The sequence below is a fragment of the Vanacampus margaritifer genome, chromosome 2, assembly GCF_051991255.1.
Source record: "Vanacampus margaritifer isolate UIUO_Vmar chromosome 2, RoL_Vmar_1.0, whole genome shotgun sequence".
Lineage (NCBI taxonomy): Eukaryota > Metazoa > Chordata > Actinopteri > Syngnathiformes > Syngnathidae > Vanacampus > Vanacampus margaritifer.
The window spans coordinates 19,098,069-19,120,634 of record NC_135433.1 but is presented as its reverse complement, the minus strand read 5'-3'; the positions used below and the strand labels follow the sequence as shown (position 1 = coordinate 19,120,634).

General features: G+C 39.4%; 1 protein-coding gene across 2 annotated transcripts; it reads right to left on the bottom strand.

The window, feature by feature from the left end:
* Nucleotides 1-1,652: 1,652 nt before the first annotated feature.
* Nucleotides 1,653-19,179, bottom strand: adgre5a (adhesion G protein-coupled receptor E5a). 2 transcript variants are annotated; one of them, XM_077557928.1, is made up of 19 exons: nucleotides 19,088-19,173; nucleotides 15,786-15,866; nucleotides 14,453-14,614; nucleotides 14,240-14,362; nucleotides 12,806-12,952; nucleotides 11,700-11,825; nucleotides 11,576-11,619; nucleotides 11,397-11,501; nucleotides 10,822-10,975; nucleotides 7,069-7,191; nucleotides 6,791-6,981; nucleotides 5,599-5,763; nucleotides 5,200-5,394; nucleotides 4,501-4,718; nucleotides 4,352-4,412; nucleotides 3,355-3,446; nucleotides 3,061-3,229; nucleotides 2,882-2,974; nucleotides 1,653-2,353 (listed from the first exon to the last, which is right to left on the bottom strand). In XM_077557928.1, exons 1-19 carry the CDS (start codon nucleotides 19,116-19,118, stop codon nucleotides 2,312-2,314), a joined length of 2,322 nt encoding a protein of 773 aa, XP_077414054.1. In that variant the 5' UTR covers nucleotides 19,119-19,173; the 3' UTR covers nucleotides 1,653-2,311. The 2 variants fall into 2 exon arrangements, with proteins under 2 accessions (XP_077414054.1, XP_077414055.1); XM_077557929.1 differs by lacking the exon at nucleotides 15,786-15,866 and having other exon boundaries at nucleotides 19,088-19,179.
* Between the last annotated feature and the right edge of the window lie 3,387 nt (nucleotides 19,180-22,566).

Genomic DNA, 22,566 nt, shown 5'->3' with positions numbered 1-22,566 from the left:
CTCCACCTCAAGAATGCCTTTTTGTACATTGTACAATCACAGTACTGGAAATCACACAGCACAGTTGGCCTGTGTGCATTTCTTCTCCAAATGTCATAGCCTAGCTTGTTTACTTATCCCTTTGCTTGGAAGGATCGTGTGTTTTTCTTAATTCTTAAAGTTCATAAAGCAACAAAATAATCTTGAGGTACAATAATTTTGCCAAATGGAGGAACGATCTCAGTTTTATAATACAATACACAACGTAACGTTTCATGTTTCAGGCTGTGCGTCTGCATGTAGTGAGGGCCACTTTCAAAAAGTGTCACTCCCCAGAGCATGTGTGTGTTTGGAAGACAAGCTTTGGCGCTCGTCTATCGGTTATTATGAAAAAGGAGGCACAGAGTCAGATGTGGAAACATTTTGCTTGCATGGCCGAAAAGATATTACAAACTATAGAAGAATTGAAAGCACAACAGGTTAAAGGGTAACTCAACAGGAAGTCAGATTATTGCTCCACCTCCCACTAAGATTTGAAATCGGTGCTCAAAGGGGGTGTTGCCTGGGTGACCGTTGGGTTGCGAATGGGGAGAGGGTTGGGCGTGGACTGGCTGTGATTGACAGCAGCAACTCGCCAAGAAGGCGTTTAAGGAGGCGTGTACAAGACTGAGCCGGTGTGTGTCGGGGGTGACTACGTCTCGATCCACAAGTGAGGTAGTCTGCCGCTTCTCATGTAATGAGAGGACAAACAGACAAATTGTGTTAATCGCAGTGTTTAACCTTAACTCATTCACTGCCGTTGACGGCTATAGATGTCAAAAATTAATTTGAACTATTTCTGTTAGTTTAACGTTTTTTTCCACTTTTGTTAACAAGGGTAAAAAAAATATATTGTACTTTTAGACCAGATATAAAATTTGTGATTAATCATGAGCGAGCTATTGAAGTCACGCGATTAATTACAATTAAAAAATTTAATCGCCTGACACCTTAATTTTAATCTTTTCTTTTTTGAAAAAATATTATTTTTAAAACTAAAAGAAAAGATTATTAAAAATTAGGTTTTTGAAAAAAAGATTATTTAAAAAAAGAAAAGATTATTAGAAATCAGGTCATCAGGCGATAATTTTTTTATTAATTGTAATTAATCACATTACTTCAATAGTTAACTCACGATTAATCACAAATTTTATATCTGTTCTAAATGTACAATAACGACTTTTTTCTAGGTTTTCATATACTTGTTAAAATTGGAAAAATGTTAAACAGAAATAGTTAAAATGAATTGTTGACGTCTAAAGCCGTCAATGGCAGTGAATGAGTTAAGATGGCACCAAATACACTTGTCTTTGCCCCCAATTCAAGCTTTCAACAAACATGCACTAAAATCTCAAAAATAATGACCAAGACATGTAGACAGCATGTAGGCACCAGTTTATGCAGTTTATCAGCAAAAAAAAAGAAGAAAAAAAGTTGATTTAGTGTTGAGTTACCTTTTATCAAAGGTGTTGTATTTAAACAACTTACCTTCAAGTCTTGTGAGTGCTAATTATTTTGTGACAAGCTAATGTTTGCCCCATTGGTTGCATTTGATGAGGCAAATAATCAATATTGTGTATAGGGAATATACAAAACAAACAAACATATTTTTTTTAAATAAATAATTAAACCACTTATATTTGATTCTTTTATTTTGTATTTTTAAACCACCAGGGTAAACAATACAAAAATAAAACAAATATCATGGATAACATGACTGTTTTCATACCGTGTAAATAATGTTATTTATCAAGACAAACACAATCCAGAGTAGATTTCAGCACAACATGTGGAGCAGGAAAACAAAATGGACAGTACACAGTGAATTGCACTACAGCATAGACAGACAAAGAAATGGTGCAAATATATGTGTTTGCTGTAATTTGGAGGAACATTCATACAGTGTAAGTAAGTCTGACACGCTAAGCATGCAGAAAAAAATTGAAATACATTTATTTACACATTTTACATTCTCTGGGCACTCTGGGGTAGTTAGACATAGTACCTGGAGTCATTTCTCTGGTTTGAAGCCAATTTTACACATACATACATGGGAGAAATATGCATGTTGCCAATTATACCCTGGAATTTGAAACTAGGTCATTTGAACAGATCCATTTCTCAATGTAGGCAACAGAACACTGAATTTAAAAGACATAATAACGCTTAACATGTCAATCGCTTAGAATTCAATAGCATATTCAGAATAAGATGAGTAACCAAACTTGATCAATCAACAGACAGCTGGCCAGTGCTTGTGGAATACACACGACAGCGAAATGAGCTTGTCTCTTCAGATGTGCGACTCTCCTGTATCCTGGCTGCTCTTGGATGCCTTGGGATGGATGACAGGAAGAAAAGAGACAAGCCAATCAGTCACGACTGGACAACTTTATTGCTCGTTCATTATCAGCAAAGGCTGGGCGACTCTGTCAGCAAGATAAAAAATGCTTTACCTCCATGAGATCTATCGCTCAGGAGCGTGCTTTGACATTTACAACAGACCACAGATAGTTTTTTTCAACTGTATAAGTATACAGTAATAGGAATGCATCTGCAGTGTCCTATTTTCATAGTTATCACAGTGTGAAACCTGGGCTTGTTTTGTTGAACACAAAGCTTACTTGAAAATGCTTGAAAATGAATAGGAAGCCAACCATTTTGGTTTGAAGCAGACCAGAATTCAATCTCCTAGTCCTACTGTGGGAGATTTGCTCAAATGAGACTCATTCAGAAGCAGCTACGCTAGACACTAAACTGTGAAGCTCAACCGACATGGGCGTAGCAATGTGTCAAAGTTCAATGATCACTTAATTTATAGTCACATTGAAAACGAAAACATATATTATGAATGAGTTCTTACGTGCTGTTTGCTGAAAAATGAGCTGAATTCAGAGTAGTTTTTCTTTGGCGGTGAACTGACTCTGGACAGGAGGTTCCCATACTCGCCCCTCACCTAAAATCCACAACACAAAGTTTGAAAGAAGTTCAAACTTTGCTCTTATTTGGCTTTGAGTGCATCTGAATGATATAGTGACTGACCTGCTTGGAGAGCAGACAGTGCATCACAAACAGCATGAGGCCCTGGAGGCTAGCGAAGATGGTGAACAGGTAAGACATGAGCATGGTGCTCTCCTCAAATTGGAAGCAGCCAAAAATCCATGTGGTACCAAGCACGCACAGCTGGGCCACTGCAGTGATGGTGAAAGCTCTGCAGGGGGCGACAAAGGAGCGCAAACGGAGAAATGAGGAGCGCGTGTGTAGCGTCAATCAACACATATTTTGCACGTTGTGCAAATATTTTTAATAACACATCATTTACACATGCTGACTTACTTTATTTTCTGTAAGGTGTTTAGGTCAGGATTTAGACTTGAGAATTTCTGAGCCAACTTCCACACCGTGATGAGAAAGAAGAAAATGTTGATCTGGAAAGCAACAATAATTCGATTTTGGAAAATTTACCTTGTATTGTTTGTGTACAATACACTGTTGCATAACAATTGGAGTCATTTACATACCAGTGTTTTAAGTGGACCGGAACGCACTGGTACGGAGCTCCGGCACTTCTAAGAAATCTCCCTTGAGCGTTCATGTACTTCTCAACGTGCAAAATGAACGTACTGTCAGCGTCCCCGTACGATTGACAATGCATGTTTTCGGATCCGAAAAAGTTGTTCTGGTGAGCGCCGTTTATCCACGGATTTAAATATAGTATGGAAGTCCTGCGCTCATCACAGGACCACGCGCACGCTTAATCCAGTCCTTGTATAGATCTGTGCTTAACGAGAAAAGAGCGCACATGCCATTCAAATCGCCCGCTGTAAACGTGATGCTAGCTCAATGCAAGCTGACCCGAACGTGTGTGTACAACCACAGCTCTTGAGTTAAGAAAGTGAAATAAAACGCTACCACCCTGTCCTGGCTCAAAGCTTCAAAAAGTCCACGGACTCTGGGGTGGATTTGCAGGCTTGATTCAACAAGGATGTCAAAACAAAACAAAACTGTGCTACTCATGCTGAAGGGAGAAGTGAAGCTGGCTGCGGCCATCTTGCATTGTCAAGCATACATTGACGTTTCCGCTTCGTATTTTTCACTTTATTTTCTTCCTCTACAGCGAAAGTACCACCGCGTGTGGCGTACGGTTGTACCACTAAGTATAAAACAAGTGTGGGAGAAGCTCTAAATACAGATTTCATCAGTAAGAATGTGTATATAAATTTAGCTAGGTGAATACTGACACTTATGTTTTTCCACTTAAAACACTGTTACATACCTAAAAAACTCACACAATTGGTTTCTCACTGTTTTAATGAATTATTGTGGTACTTACGGCAATAATGACACAAGCTGGGCCCAAAAAACTCCAGATGAATTTCACATTTAACCAACAACTGCAAACACACATTTAACAGTGAACAATTAGTTGCAAGGTGACCCAGTGATAAATTGAAAATCATCATCATGAATTATAATACTTACTATCTCTGGGTGCCGTATCCTTTGGGGTTGACCAAAGCAGAGATGCCGACGATCAGAGCTGGGACGCCATAGCCGCAAGCCATCATATAGAGGGTCCGGAAGTTGGTGTTGAAAACGAAAATGACCATCCGGAAGAGCTGCACACCTTCCAGACACATCCAGCAGAATGCGGCCAAGAAAAAGAAATGCAGCAGGCCGGCAATCACTGCACAGGCACACTAAAGGACGGACACAGAAGCAGTATTGGACAAGTCAGTTAAGCTCATCCTTCACTTAAAAAAAGCTGGGTCAATAATGACCCAATTTGGGTCAAAGATGGACCAATCCACTACCTGGATGTATATGAACCAATTTGCAAAAAATTTGGTCATTTTGTATTAAGAAAAATTGGTTGGTTTTATACAAGCCAGTCCAAAAAATGGGCACAACCCAAAACATTTATGTCTAAAAAATCAGATATTGTTTATTCATGTATACAGATGAATTTACTGCTTGATTGTTAAAAAAAATACAAACGAAGAGTACCTTGAAAAAAATAACTGCATATTAAATTGCAATTGCAAAATTGATGGGGAAAAACAATCGTAATAAGGTTATTTTTCGAAATTATTCAACCCTACTCTAGTCCCGTAAAGTCAATCAATGACAATACAACGAGGCTGTACATAAAGGCAGGAACTTTTTTTTTTTCTTACTCACCTGGTTCTCTGTACGAGAGATCCCCACTAGAAAGATAAGGGAGGCGACAAAGAGGCTGATGCACAGGTGCAAGTGTATAGTTGTACGGGGGCTTTGGATGGAGCGGATGAGAGTGAACGTCAGGATGCAGATGAGCAGGCAAATCAGTGACAGGGACAATCCCACCCATGTCATGACCTGCAACTCGAACGTGGCCTGTCCAGAGGATGAAGAACATCTCTCAGCCTCATGCTGCTAAGCATCTTGAGAAGAGGCTGACTTTGGAATCATTCACGTATTCCCTATCCTTAATATATACAGTATGTCACTCACTACACATTCGATCATCACTACAAAATGACCAACTGGCTATCAAGGACACTAGTGGCTAGGGACACCGAACACAGCCAGAGTGTTTACCTCCACGTCGTAGAGGGCCATGAGCACGGCAAAGGTGCTCAAGTGGTTGCAGGAACACACGGTGAATTCAGAGTTGGACTCTACTGCCGTGCAGCCGCCAGCTGACCAGCTCCCATTCCCCTGGGAAGCGTTCCAGAACACACACACGTGGCGAGACCCGTTTACCTGGAAGAAAATAATGTGCAGTGTATGTACACTAGGGTTGGGAATCTTTGAATGTCTCACGATTACGATTTTTGGGTGTGCGATTAAGAACGATTTTTGATTCACAATGATTTGCAAAAAAACAACTTTTATTGGAATAACTTGATCGTGATTTTTCCTTCTACTCTCTAATTTGGCTACAACTTAACAGTGTATCAGACCGCATGAAACCACACTGCCACTCAGTGGCCAAACCGGGTACAACATGAACAGCGCTCCAAATAAAGGCACACACAAACAAAGGGAAGACAGTATAAAATAATTTAAATAAAATTGATTTTGGGACATTTAAAATCAATTCTGGATCGTACTAAATAAGAATCGTGATTCTTATGAGAATCGGTTTTTTGCCACACCCCAAATGTACACACATAATTATGCATGCACCTGGACCTCCTGTTTTGTGTTTAGGGATGCAAAAATGATGTCATGAAATACAGGACAATGTAACGAACATTTAGTTGCATTTTGTACAAATAAGTATTGTACTGCATTTAGTGGCAAATGCTGTCTGCATGTCCTGGTTATTTTGACATTTTAGTTTGTAGAAAGCTTGAATTTGGCGGAAAAAACTGTGTGGTTGGAGCCATCTTGAGGTTAAACACTGGGATAAACACAATTTGGCTGTTTGTCCTCTCATGACACAAGAAGTCCAAGTGACGTAGTCGCCTCTGCCACCCACTGTGCACACCTCCTTAAACGCCTTCTTAGCGAGTTGCTGCTGTCAATCACGGCCAGACCACGCCCAACCCTCTCCCCATTCGCAACCCACCCGTCCTCCAGGCAACACCCCATTTGAGCTCCGGTTTCAAATCTTAGTGAGGGGTGGAGCAAGAGTCTGATTTCCTGTTGAGTTACCCTTAAAAAGGGATAGATCCATAATGAATGTCTATTTATTTTCAGTATAACTTCCTACTAAATTGACATGAGCTCAGGCGCAAATGACACCTTTGTTGCTTCATTTATAATCTTAAGAGTTAATTGTTACCTGTGTCAGGTGGCTAAAAGTTAGGATAACTGGCTCTTCCAGGTGTCTGGTGTTGGTGTTAGTGACAGAGACGGTCACCACTTTGGAGTTGATGACGAAGCTTTCCTTGGCCTGCGGATTCATCCCACTATAGAAGCCATCAGTGAAGGATTCCATGTTTACATAGCTGAGCATTATCACGCTTGCAAAGCCTGTAACAGTCACAACGTAAACACAACAATCTAGAGGACATCTTATGAAAATGAAAGCGGTCGTTGGGTTGAAGGCATGAACACCACCTGGGTACTTGGAGGGATCTCCAGAAACTGTTTCAAAGTGGATAATCAACTCAACTGGCTTAGTTGATAATGTGACGATTCCTTGAGGTGGCGTGGATCCTTTGTGGGAAAGCAGCTCCACTTCTGAAGACAAATACGGTAAATATGTCGTGGTCAAGGGGCTGTTTCATACAAATTTTATTATTTGTAATCAAACGCATTATAAAGCATCATTTTTATGAGATGAGAGAGGGATGGGCGATTAATTTGATCAATTATTTCAAGGAGGATTTAAAAAAACTACTTTTTTGTGGCTTTTCTAGTTCAGGCTGAACGTCGCTAAAGCTATGTTGCGCATTTATACAGTAGAAAAAGATAATTATCGATTTACTGGAAACTTTTGATCCAAGGTATGCTCTTCCAAGATGCAAATGTTTTGTGGTGAAGTCTTACAACAGACCAGCCAAGATCATTTTATTGTGTTAAATATTTAAAATGTCAATTTATTCAGTGAAATGTTTACAAACTGTCCATGTTTTGACAAAAGGAAGTCAAACACTTATTCTTATTTGTCATTTGTGGGTATCGAGATTTTTTTGTTTTGGCGATTATTTCCCTGGTTGATGCAAGTTTAGGCTTGTGAAAACCTTGCTGGTAAATTTTGTTCCAATGCTTGTTTGGTATCAGGAGAAATAAAGCCAAAAGAAAGAAGATGAAAACAAAAACCTATACCGATTGTAATAATGTCATTTTTGTTATTTTCTTTTTCTATAAGCAAATATAATGATTTTTTTCCCCACAAGTATCTGATTTTTTCATGCGGTGTGAACGGTACAAGTCCATTTTTTTCCCCACACCAGACCTGGGCCTCTTTCGTATGTGCATATAAATAGGATGTGTGATGTGTCTGCACTGTGAACGCTCATCCGCACGCATCCGATTCATACGTCATCAGAAGCCTGATATGCGCTATGCGCGGGTGGGAGAGCGTGCTTGGAAGGGAGACTACTGTCACGTTTGCGAATATATGCAAAGCATCTAGCATAAAGTTGACATGTGTGGCGATAGTAGAAATTCAGCCCTGCAGACGGTTCATCACGAACCGCGATGACGCAACGTCATCTTCGGTAGACTTCTCAATGAAATGAGGAGGTCGAGGAGTGTCCCCTCATTTTTCCCCAATATTTCTATTTCCTCTTTCAACCTCGCTACTCTGGCAACATGAAATGAAAAAATAAGTCCAACGGATTTCTGTTGCTGTTTGTGAACGGCACGTTCAAAACTGACGCACGAGGAAGCCGAGGATAGCAGCCAACCAGGAGCGAGCGTGAAAACAGTCCACCAACCAGGAGCGCGGGCGTTCGCGCGGGCGTTCGCGCGGGCGTTCGCGCGGGCGTTCGCGCGGGCGTTCGCGCGGGCGTTCGCGCGGGCGTTCGCGCGGGCGTTCGCGCGGGCGTTCGCGCGGGCGTTCGCGCGGGCGTTCGCGCGGGCGTTCGCACTGCCAGATTTGCATAATATATGTAGACAAGACACATGAATCGAACTCCTAACACATCCGCGAAACGAATCCACCAGTCTACCAATCGGTAGCGTGCGTTGGCGTAGCTAAATTTGTATATGACACTGATAAAAATCGCTAGCCTCAGTGACTTGGCTGGTAGCAAAACGTGGCGTCGTTGTTTTGGGTGTACGTTAATCGACGTGCGCTCTTTGCGCATGCGGGTATCTTCCCTACCTTACTAGCTGACTAGTGAGGTACAAAATGTGATGTAGTGAACTAGTAAACACAAATATACTCACTTGTGGCACTAGTTGACCTCGTTTTGACCTCACTTGTTAACTAGTGAATCACTTGGTTTCTCTCTTGCAAGCTAGTTACATCCGGACTGAGTCACTAGTTAACAAGTGACACTGATGTTTATTTAACTAGTGGAAGGCATTTTCTTTCACAAGTCAGACCAAGAAATGAACTTGTACAAGATTTGACAGAACACGTTAGACATTTTTCCTACATGTTGGGCATGTCTTTTAACTAGTGGACCCTTATGTAGCACTGGTAAGCAACTGTGCCCAACGAGTACAACAAATATCTAACATGTAGTGAATTTTGTTGCACTAGTTGATGTTTCTAGTATAATAGGCGTCTTTTACATCATACTAGTTTAACAAAAATGCTTACTAGCTGACATGTGCGCACAACTAGTGAACTTGCGAAGTGTTGTAACTGGCAAACATGTCAACTAGTAAAATGTAATTATTTTCACTGGTTAAGTAGTTGTGTGCACATGCCAGCTTGTGAGCATTTGTGTGAAACTTGCACAGTCAAAGTCTGTATAAAGTTCAGTGTTGAGGCCGACACGTGAGACAAAATACCTTCTACTCGTAAACTAGTGATCAGAAAATATGTGTCACTAGTTTACTAGTTACTCACTCTGTACGCAGATAGTTTACTTGTAGGAAGACACGTGTTTCACTAGTTAACAAGTGGCATCATAAAGAGCCCAACTTGTGTAACTAGTGGATATCTCTGCATTTACTAGTTAACTAGTGAACATTTTGAGCCTCACTAGTTAGCTTGTAAGGTCCAAATAGATGCAAGTAGTTGTGTAGTCTGGGTTTCTGCATTCACTAGTTAACATGTAACCGTAATAAGCATCCACTTGTTAACGAGCTCCAATTCCTCAGGACAACTTGTAAACTAGTGTAAAACGTTTAATTAAAGGGGGTGGGATAATGACAAAATCTGAATCTTGATTGGTGTATTTTAACTGCAGAGCCAATAGGAATCCTGGACGCGCATCGGCCCCACCTCCTCATTAATTTTTGGAGTGTAACTAGTTTACTAGTGAGCATGTTGGCATCCACTAGTTCTACTAGTGAACGTTTTGGACCTCACTAGTTGACCTAGTTCAGTCAAATTGTCTCACTTGTGTAACTAGTGGATATTTGGGGCATCACTAGTTAACTAGTAAAACAATTGCGTGTCACTAGTTCAACATGTAGACTTCAAGAACCGTTCACTAGTTAACTTGTGGATGTTTCAGCTCTCACAGCCTAACTAGTGCAAGGAAATCATAGGACACATGTCACTAGTGAGAATAATTCACGTTTGACTAATTAACATGTTGCTGAAAATGAGTGACTAGTCAGAGTTTCTGTGCAACTAGTATGACAAAGTGCATAGCTAGTGTGGCTAATTGTCCAACTAGTGCTGGCAAAGACTGAACTAGTGAGAAACACTACAGTCTGATATCAAGGATATGGAATAAATGCTCAAAGGGCTTGCCATATGCGAGTCGCATCACTGGCGCGTTGTTGTTGTCGCATTTGTTTTTGTAATGTGAACGCTACATAAAAAGATCGGATTTAACAAAAAGTCTGAATTGGGAATCACGCCCTGTTGTGTGAACGTAGCCTTAGTTGCTCCATAGATGAACCCATTTCATTTTTTTTGCACAAAACCAGATGAAGGGGCAGACCCCGGAAGGGATAGGATTCATTGCCACTTTTTGCACTTTGCAAGCGGGACAAAGACACGCCATCCATTAGGGGGCGGGTAGACTGCTTTTTTACTTTGTAAAGCGAATTACCGCTACCTACAGACCTTAGCTGAAGTACATGGGCTACACATGTCTATGCACAGATTGTACACTAACTTCTGTCGTGGGAAAGGAGTATCACTTCACAAAAAAAATCCAATTTCATACTAAATCCCTGTGAGAACAGATTGCACATCTTAAAAGGAACTAAAAGTAGCTGGAAATACAGTATTACCTGTGTAGGCGGATGATCGGCTTACTCTGGGGGCTTTCATAAAAAGTCCCATCAGCCTCAACAGACTCTCCACTAGGTTTAGAAATATGGACACCTTCCTGTTTTTATTAAGGGCGCCAGTGGACAAGAGGTTGTCAATGAGTGGCAAAAGTCCCTGTGAGAGAAAAAAAAGATTTTTGTTTTGTAAGAATTGAGGTATTCATTTGCAGGGGGGGTGGGGTGGGGCGGATGCACCTGACAACTGCTATGAAACTATTTACAACTGAAATAGTAACAACATTTCTCTTCTTAATTGCTCATGAACGTAGACATTTCAGAAAAATATAACACCTTTTAGAGTAACAATTTGTTGTTATTGACATTGTCATCCATTTTGCAATCGGCTTACAAAGTTTTGTCATCTACGTTCACTTAAAGTGTCTCCATACAGCTGAACTGGTTCCTACTCCATCAAGTATATGTTAGGTTGGTGATATAGTATCAGAGCATTGTTTCACTCATGAGTTCATTACAGTACAGTTAGGCAGCGGTATCGGTGCATGCAACTTTAAATGCAAAGATAAGAGCAGAAATACCCAAAGCAGGTCCTGGTCATCCAAGTCTTGTGGATCCTCACCACCGGTCAGGTTCACACACCTTCTTTTCAGCTGTATCATCAGGTCTTGTGCAATGGGGACATTCTAAGTAGGAATCATTTCAAGGGAACTAAATACAAAGAGAGCTTTTGAAGTCCAGTACTTGTGCTTGGAGTTACCTCTTTCAGATCCTCTGTGTCTTTGAATGCATCGCAGTCTAATGCTGAAGCAAAAGGCGTTTTAGTCAATTAAACTGTCCTGAACTCAACAAGGATGCCGGAGGGAAAAAAAAAAAAATCCTACCTGTGCAACGAGCGGCTTTGTTTCTGTAATTGGTGAACCCTGCATGGCACGCGCAGTAAGGGCCGCTGACTCCAACGTGGCAGGTTCCATTTCCACAGTGGTTTGTCTCATTTATTGAACACATGGCTAAAGAAAACACAATCAGATGTCAAAATATCGTTCCTATAGAGACCCTTGAGCAAATGCGGTAGGAAATGGAGAGCTTTATTTATTTAACCCCTTCAGCGCCATAGATGGTCCCAGTGCACATGACATATTCGCATGTCTAAACTAATAAAACTCATAATTTGGATGATGTCAACACCTCTAGTTCATGATCACAATTGCAAGTTGATTTGCATGATGTTCATATGCTTATAGGTTTACAACACGTTACAGCCATATTATTCTGGCATCCACTATAACAACTAAAAACATGAGATAACCCCCCAAAAATATTTCCATGTTGTTCTTATGTGGGAAAAGAGTCAAAATCAGCAAAAATCAATACATTTTGCCCAGCAGGGCTCTGAAGTGCAGGGGCAAGAGGGGGCATTGCTCCCTCAAATCAGAAGTTGAGAAATCACCTTGTGCCAGCCGTGACGGTCATTTAGTAACCAGAAGGTCAGCTGTTCGATCCCCTCTCTCCCTGTGTGGTTGTGTCCTTGGGCAAGGCACTTCACACACATTGCCTCCAGTGCCACTCACAGTGGTATCTGAAAAGTGTGATTGTTTGGTGGTGGTCGGAGGGGCCGTAGGCGCACACTGGCAGCCGCGCTTCCGTCAGCCTGCCCCAAGGCAGCTGTGGCTACTTAATTAGCTTACCGCCACCACAGTGTGAATGTGTGAGTGCGTGAATAATGTACTCATTCCTCTGTGAAGCGTCTTTGAGTGTCTAGAAAAGGCTTCTTTGTTCAACTACCTATGCCAACAACATATAGTGGCAGGTAGAGAAACTAAATGCTCTGCCGCTAGCTAGCAGAAGTTACATAATTCCTCAGTGGATCCACTTTTTGTGACTTTTTTGTTTAGTGGTGGGCTATGGCTCAATAAAGCTAGCAAAACCCCATTGTAAAGTGTAGCATTTGTCTTGATGACACACTCCGCAGCCGAATGGCGTTGCTGACCTTCACATGGCTCTTGAGGTAATGTGAAGTTATTTCTGCCAGACTTTGTTGCAAAACCGACGTTGCAGACGCAGTAATAACTGCCAGCCATGTTGATGCACGTCGCATTAGGCCCGCAGATATTTTCCTCCAGACACTCATCCACATCTGTACAGACAAAAATCATCAATCTGTAAACAGGAAAGTCATCCACATTAGGGCTGTGCAGATCGATCCAAGTATTGATAGACTCGATACTAAAGTGAGTATCAGTATACCAGAGCGCTAGTATCGATATTTTACATTTATTTATCTATTTTGGTTTCTCAAGGGTCCCTCGTGCAATCCCTTTGTAGCACACCCGCATATGCCGGCCTGCCAATAGCAAATAATTATTTTTACAGTGAATGACCCAATATTACAATGAGTCATATTATGCTTTGTTTGAGCTTTTCCAACTACTATTTGACCTATGTATTAGTGTAGCACGACATGTAAATATCATTTATGTAATGTGTCTAGACTAGAGGAACTTCGCAGAAGAGTAACAGGGACTAAGAATATGAAGACAATTACTACATTGCAAATTTAAATAACAGCCCAGGTATGTTTCCTTTGAGGATATTATAGTATGTCTAGTGTTGTTCCGAGAGGCCCCGATACAAAATTAAAACAGTGGTATCGGCATCGGCGAGTACCAACAAGTAACATGCCGATAGCATTATTTCCAACGTTAATATAGGACTTTGGATGCAGCATCTTATGTCATTCACTGATGTGTAACATGTTGACTACATGCCGAGCCAAGATTTCCTATTGGCCCTTGAATGCTCTGAACCAATCTCAGGGCAGCTTTTTAATGTCGAAAAACAAAAAACAGGTAAATAGGTATCGGTACGGTATCTTAGTTGGACGATTCTTCATCGGAATCGGTATCGGAGGCCAAAATACGGTATTGGAACAACACTAATTGTGACATATTTAAGAACATAACAAGAAAGTATAATTTGCACAAAAAAAAAATATTTAATAGGACAAATGATTTAAATTACAATAATATTTTATGAATCTAAAAGTGCTTGGTATCAGCGATATTGGCGCCAGTATTGATTGATACCAAAACCTCAATTATCGCACAGCTCTCTCTGATCCACATAGCAAACTCCCCCTCCAAATTAAGTGTTGCTGCCTACAGGCCATAACATTAGGAACACCTGCATGTAAGAATTTCAATAATAATAATAATAATAATAATAATAATAATAATAAATAATTTCTACACTATTGCAACACTCCATGTATTTTATAGCACTTGACCTCACGACTAACTTTGTAAAGGCAGAATTTTAGATCCATCTTTGGATTGTGCAAGTGTACTTAATTTTATAGCAAATGCATGCAAATGTAAACATTTCAAACTATGCTAAAGGGGGGGGGGGGGGGACTACATCTTACCATCGCAGTCAGAATGAACATTGGCAATGTATCCCTCATTGCAACCACAATAGTACATTGGACTGGTGTTAACACAAGGTCGCGATCCACAGATGTCTTTGTTCTCCAAACATTCATTTATATCTGCGGGAAAAAAAGAGATAGTAGGTCAAAGCTAAAATGAGCCGTATAAGTAATCTGAAATGAAATTGTATCTTTGAGGAGATGATTTACCGGTACAGGTTAAAGATGATTCAACAGTAAAATGATGTGACTTTATGTTGGTTTGAAAACCCTTGTCACACATGCAGTGGAAGCTGCCGAGGGTGTTGTAACAATATGCATTCTTTCCACATGGTCTGATGTTGTCGTCATCAAGGGAGCACTCGTCTTCATCTTTTGGGAAATATGAATTCATGAATGAATTATGCAACAATGTGGAGTTTTATAATTTCTGCAAAATGCAGCAATGCAACAGTCAAAACATTTGATTTTGGCCACTCCTGTTGCCAGTGCGTCTCAATAATTTTTTGTTACGCTCCCCTCAGGAAGAAGAAAATGTTCCGCGCCCCCACCACCAAATCTCTGCTGCAACTATAAATAGTATCATTTGTCTATTACTCTATAAAATTGTAGTTAGTCCACCTCTGCAAAGGAGCTAATACTCCTTGTGCTTTCTCTGACAGTAAGAGCGCCACTGACACCTACGGGAATGGGTGTGCAATTACATGTTATTTGAGTACAAAAAAAAAGTTCCCTGAGGTCACACGTTCTGTAGTATTCTTATTTTACTTCCTTACTAATTTCATTTCTCAAAGTCCTTTTAGATTATATTTAAAGTTGCGTTTTCAAAGATTTGATAAATGTTTATTTCCTTAAAATTCAATTGGCTTTCATTGTTATATTAACACACATTTCCACGACATGGCACAAAATACAATCCCTGAGGTCCCGGGTTAGCCCACTAAATCCCAAGACTTGTGAAAATAAGATAAAATAAGTATGAAAAAGAGATAAAGGTTATGTAATTCTCAAGAAGGAAAATTTTGGGCGTTTTGTACTTAAGAAAAAAAGTACTGGTAGTGTTCAACATTAAGGGATGATTATGCATTAGGCTATTTGTTCATTAGGCAGTTTCGAGTAGTTGAGTTTTAGTGGTTGAATAAATGCAAAGTTTTTAAATAATTGAATAAGGATTTTATTAATTGTAATTTTAATCTCAATTGAAAAGCAACACATTGGGGGTATTAAAAAAAATAAAGAAAAAAGAGCTATGAACTAGTTCATTTTTGAAAAAAAAATATTATGAACAATGAACTGAAATAGTTCATTTTAAAATCTGTGAGCTGAATCATGAACTAGTTCACGTAGAAAATTAACTTTGCCAACACTACTCTTGTCACTTGTTGCTAGGAAGAATTCACAAACACAAGAAAATAGGATTAAAGTGTTATCGGGAGAAAATAAATTAAAAAAAATCACATTTGTCGCTTGTTGCTAAGTAGACTTCACGAAGAGAGCCAAATCATCTACGGTTGTTTTAATAAATAGAAACAAATGTTCATACCAATGCATTCGCCATCCACCAAATTAAATCCCTTCGGACAGGAGGATTCTGACAGCACCAAAATGGACGGCAAGCACAGAGCTGAAAGGGAAACGGCGAGAAATTGCTGTCATCCTCCATTTCATCTCCTCCTCACACATGTGTTAAAGTTGCGCCCACGCTTCATCTTCTTGTGGTTCACTCAATCAATTTGAAAGCGCAGCCACAGAGATGTCAAATCTTACGTTTGACATGGATTAGTGGTGTGCCAGAGATTTGCCAAAAAGGCACATGCCCTCATTTCTCCACCCTCATTTCCTCAGATTGTTCCCATATACGCTGTGTGGACCATCACTCATTTGCAAGGCCGTGTGGGACTTCCTATGGGCGAGGAAACCTCAGCTGGCACTACGGGTGCAAAAGTATATATACACTATATGTGTATATATATATATATATATATATATATATATATATATATATATATAACGTTACATCCTCTGCTCACAGTGCACAGTGTTGTTGTCTAAAGCACATCAGATGAACAACAAGTATCTGCAGATGGGGAGAAAGAGGCCAATTTCACCGCTTTTGACCGCATAAAATGAAGCCACACTCACCCTCAAATAAAGAAGGGCCCCTTTAAACATGTATTAAAGCTTTGTGGAAACATTTGCAAATGTGGTTTAAATGTAAAAACGCCTGCTATAACTCAAGCACTTCATTTCAACACAGTATTAAAAATATAACTCTCAGCTGGTAAAGAGTTCCAATAGAAGAGCTGAAGGCAGAATTCTGCCTTTACAAAGATAATAATTCTCAGTTTTGTTTAATTTAACAAAACACTTATTGTAGTTTGCAACAAATGATGGACAAAATGAAAGATCCCATTATCCTTTGTTTCCAAATGACATGTTGTCATTATATTTTGTAGTGCTTCGTCTTGTTACTTGCTGCATCAAAATAAAAAAATACATTAAAAAAATCTGGTTTGTTTTGTCCCCCGTGGGGATGCAGCCACTATCAGCCAGATTCTGCATGTGATGAGGTCATAGTATATAGATGCCCCCCCCCCCCCCTCCCCCATAAAAAAGCAGAACAGAGAGCCTCTGTGAGTTGTGTAGATGAGATAGGGAGTTGTTGGATGGAAAGCAGAGTCACACATCCTCCCACTTCCCTTTAGTTTGTTTGATAGCTGGCACTATTGCCCATTAGTTGGGCTCCTTAACTACTGGGCAGCATGGTGAATAAAGTTTTGGGGGTTCGATCCTTGGCTCTGACCTTCCTGTGTGGAGTTTGTGTGGTGTCCTCCCCTATTTGAGAAACATTCATAATAAGTACAACAAGCACTGTAAATGTAACCATGAGTGGGGATGTTTTTTTTGTCTACATACAGAATCCACCTGGATTGTTCGTGTCCGTGTGTTCACCGTGTTAAATTCATTGATTTGATTTGAGTGGTCGATGCATGTCGTTGTCATATTTATGAATGAAATACGATGATATCCACCACACAAAGCGACATCAATTGCATTGCACCACCTGCGCCGCAACTTAGACATGTTTTTAACTAGTCTAAGGTATCGTCAATTTCCTGTGACCAATTTGTCAGGTGCAGCAGGGGCGTGCCCAAGAAAACACCCTTGGTCCCCCAAAACAAATCGGAGAAGGCAGCCCAAAGCCCCCATTGGCTGTCCCGACTTTGTTTTTCCTCACTCTCCCGTTTTTCACTGGGTGCCCACCAGGGTTAGAAATACAATAGTTTTGGAGTTTTCATTATAGTTAGTTTTTTTTAGTTTTGACTTTTAGGTGTTAGTTATGAGTTTTTAGAGCAGGTTTGTTAATTTTTTATTAGCTTTTTATTTTTTGAATGCTTCGTTTTAGTAAAAAAAAAATAGCTTTGATATTAGTTTTATTTTTTTCTTTTGTAAATGAAATAATTGTTGAGTGGAAGATAAAAACATCACAGGACATTCACTTTTATTACAAACAGTAGCATGGCTCAGCGAGGCCTCCCAAATTCCCAAACATGGTAAACTAGACTTTTCCCGGCACAAAAATGAAGATGCATCAGTTTGCGCCTGTCTAAGAAAATACACCCGTATGACTTTTAGTGTACTTTGTCCTCAAAGCAATTATCAATCAAAGATGTATGATGCATTCACATAAATCTCTGAATTCACTTTACATAGTATTTAAAAAAAAATGTTTTTGTCACAAAAAGCATATATGATGGCTACACAGGTTTAAATATACCTTCTGTAATCTAGCCAAAGCACACTTAATTGCAATGCCTTTCAAAGTACACTGCTGGTGATACATAATTTTTGAACCAATCTAGTGCAATTAGCTGAATTCTCACCACACACCTGGCGATCTTTCTCTTACATGGGAACAATCTGCGGTGGGGGGGTTGCCACCTCTGAATGCAAGTACAGCAATTTTCACAAATTTGTTTGGATGAGTTTGGTGTAGAAGACCATTTCTACAGTCATCTTGTCTAATGTCATGAAAAACAAAATTGGAAGCAGTTACAAGCGCGTGTTACGCGGCCTGTTAAAAACACGGACTGCTGTTCTGTATAAAAAGCACTGGCATGGAATGGAAGGATAAAGTTGTCGCCTCCATTAAGCTGCCTTCGCAACAAAGGTGTGATGACAGCCAATGAAAAAGGGACTGCTGAATTATATATTCTGTGTAGTATTTTCCTGCTTGTAATCTATATTGCTAATTGCATCTTTTGCAAATCTTTGTGTGCTGGTGCTCGTTTGGGACTGACTGACAGACTTTGTCAGCTCTAACTTTTTCTCCATGATTAGTGGCCCAATCAAGATGGCTCAATGTTTTTTCCTCTCCTATCTAGCAGATGCCTGAAAGTTTTTTTGATCAGCTTTTGGAACTTTTGGAATTAGGCCCAAAAGATTTGGCCTTTATCTTGTCAGACCGTAATATATTTTCTCTCATGTATTTGTAAGATTTTGTTATGGTCTGATGTAACCAAGGTTAAAGTTTTTGTTTTCACTTCTTGCATTGGCAATGTATCCTAACACCTTTGTCCGTATAGAATTTCAAAAGACTCATTACAAGGTAGTCAAACCAAATCATTTTGCCCAGCAACTCGCAAAAACCAAAACCAAAAACAATGATCATCAAGAAAACCACCTATTGAGTAAAAACAAGTATATTTGTCTGATTGTAGCAAATGAAAAAAGGTTTTCCCTAGAGACATGTCCAATTCCATTTAAAATGTTTATAGCACTACTGAACTGAAAACAGTTGATTTTCCGTGGAAGCTTCTGTGTAAGAGATCAGTTTTGACTCACCCAGAAGCAGAAGTTTCCTCCACCTTTCCATTGTGACCAGAAAAAAACAGTCTCAACTTCTCTTCTCTCTTCAGAATCAACTTCGGAGTTTCTGACTCTGACACAAAAGCTTGTGAGGGAGTACTTCTGTGCACATGTGTGGGTGGAGTGAGAAAGTTGGTTCTGTAAGTGTCTATGATGCATGAAGATTTTTTTTGCTTTTTTTGGATTTGTACACATCAACACGTCAGCCTCTCACTTCCCTTCTACATGGTAGTGCTGTGTTCAGGGGGGAGCGGGTGGGGGGGGGGGGTGAGGTCATGAGCTGTTTGGACTCTGCGACCTGTCATTGTTTCATGTGGCCCAATATGATGCTCCGTCCTCCCACTGACAACGTTATTACAGAGACACGGCTTAACTATGACGATGACATATATATGGCTTTTACCTCTGATTGCGACAAAGGGAGACAATGAAACAATGGCGCCTAATGTTGAACTTCCCTTCTTCTATTTTCCTACCATTTTCTCATTTGGATTCTCCCTGGAGTATATCTTAATCAAAATATAGACAACCAGAACACAAAAATCACACAAAAGCAGGCTTGGGGAGTAATGGAATACATGTACCGCCGTTACGTAATAGATTGCAAAAAAAAAAATCAAACTGTATTCCATTACAGTTACAGGAAAAAAACATGTAATCAGATTACAGGTACATTTATTAAAAATGGGGATTACTTCGAGGGATTACAATTTCTACGATGAGAGAGAGTGCAAAAGAGGGCGAGAGAGAGAGAGAGCGAGAGAGAGAAAGTTATAGAGAGAGCGTGCACGCCCGAGGGATCTATCTATCTATCTATCTATCTATCTATCTATCTATCTATCTATCTATCTATCTATCTATCTATCTATCTATCTATCTATCTATCTATCTATCTATCTATCTATCTATCTATCTATCTATCTATCTATCTATCTATCTATCTATCTATCTATCTATCAAACCGTGAGGTGTGTTTGCTTTCAGTGACAGTTCGAAAACAGCATATGGCCTTCAATCAATCAATCAATTAATTAAATAGCCTACATACGTTTTAATTACATAAGGATTTTTGCTATCTGTAGGCTGCCCGGGTTCCTATCACCCGCAAATAGCAGGGCACATTGTATAGAATATATATCGTGGTGATATTTATTTTTATTTTGTCTTCATGAGCATATTCAATATTGGAGTAATCCAAAAGTAATCCAGTTACATTACTTTAATATTACTTTAAAATATAATATTATGGTAATTGGATTACATTACTAACATTTTTTTAGCAGGTAACTTGTAACTGTAATGGATTACATTTTAAAAATAATCCTGCACAGAAGTGACTTTTAGGGCATTTGGGTAAGAAATCAGAATCAATTTAAAGTAGTCAGAGACTGCTAAAATACATTCTCTGTGGAAGTGGGGCCCTCCAAAAATGCCCAGACCGACAAAACTGATGTTATGAACTTGCAGAATGTATCCAAATAGTTTACAATATCTTTAAATACTTTCAGTGGGCTGCCCAGAGTGTGTTTTTTCCCACCTCTATTCTGCCTATAAACAGTTTTTTCATTGGACTTTTGATGGCCTTAGATTCTGTGGCCAGAGCTTCACTCAATCTAGTTGATAACAATGTATAATATACATTTTATATCGAATACACAACAATGATTTAGTTGCTAAAATAAAGGGCACATATATACAGATATATTTTCACAGTTCATACATTGCTGCTTTGTGTTTTGTTTTCCCCGATTTGCTTTTTTTTTGTGCTCCAGTGTCTAACGTTTAAGTATTGTTTTGGCACCATCTTGTCTCATCCATCCATCCATTTGCTACCGATTATCCGGGGTCGGGTTGCGGGGGCAGCAGCTTTGTCTCATCTTGAAGCAATAAATAAATACATAAATAAATTACCGATTTGTTAAAGTGAGGGGAGGAGCGTCATACAGGCCTTTGATCTGTCTAATAGAACAGCAGCACTGTTTTGTGGCATTTGTCGTAACCTAATTTGCCACTAAAAGAGCCTGTTGGGCATTTTTTTTATCTCATTGGTGTATGGGTAATTTATGATTGAACCTTATGAACTCTACCTAGCAACAGGTAGACAAGAAGATTTGTAGGCCTTTGACAGAATCAAGAACATGTTTCTTGAATGCTAAAATGAACCTTTTTTACTTTAAAGTTTTGTAATGAATCGCATTAACCTTTTGTAGCCTATGCAGTGTAATGAGAGAGATTGTTGTGTTGTCCTGGTTTGTAGACCTCTAATTAAAGTGCTTGGTACCTCATCAATTATTGTTCTTCCCATATAAATGCCAAACATAGCCTTTGAAAAAACATACAGTATTATCCGCCATGCAGTTTAAATGAAAGATTTAAAATGTGACATGAAGTGAAGAGGAACCTTCTGAAAGAAGAAGGGGACATAAAGTTCTTCTACTTTTACTACCATTTGTACCTTGTGAGAATTTGCCTACTGCACTTATTATGGTTGAGAAAAGTGGTGCAGTGGTCCCTGGAGAAGTGGGTATACACCAGTTTTTTTTTTTTTTTTTTTGAAGTAGTCCAGATGTGTAAAAAGTAAAAATCTTAAAACTTAACTAGAGCATGTAGTTAGTCTGTAACTGTCAGCGTCCACCCCGGGTATCGAACACACGTCGTGATCAAATATCCCGTATATGAGGGCAAATCAGATCGACCTGAGCTAAATTTCTGTGTCACCATTGTGTCTCGGGGGAGCATTTGAACGATTGTTTTCCTCGTCTTGACCCGCCCTACTCTGCCTCCGATTGGCTCATCAGTCTAATCTAATCAGTTGTAGGCACCATCCAATTAGAGGCAGAGGAGGGTAGGCCGATGCCATGATTTAGAAGTGGGTAAAAATTGACTGTAGAATTTACAAGAAATAACAGGCAAAAAAGTTACTAGCTAACTCCTGTAAAATCAATTTAATCACTGTAGAAATCTATTACAGTATATTGTGTTTTTTTTTAAATTACAAAAAATAAATAATTATATATATGAATAAATTACCATATATATATATATATATATATATATATATATATATATATATATATATATATATATATATATATATATATATATATATATATATATATATATATATATATATATATATATATATATATATATATAGGCATGGGAAGAACATGCAAACTCCACCCCGGAAGGCCGAAGCCCACACTTGATCTCACACCCTCAGCACTTGGAGGCAGATGTGCTTCATCAGGGTGGTCATCCACCACCCTTTTTGTAAAATCATTCCTCGTTCTGCAGCCAACTGAATAAATGAATGTTAGCTGTAATGCCTGTTTATCGGAGAAATGCGATGTGAAAAATGTAAAACATTACTCGTGTCCTTGCTCCGGTGACAATACATTATTTGACCGCTAATTATACAGCAAATGACTGTACATTGCTCTTACCCATAATGC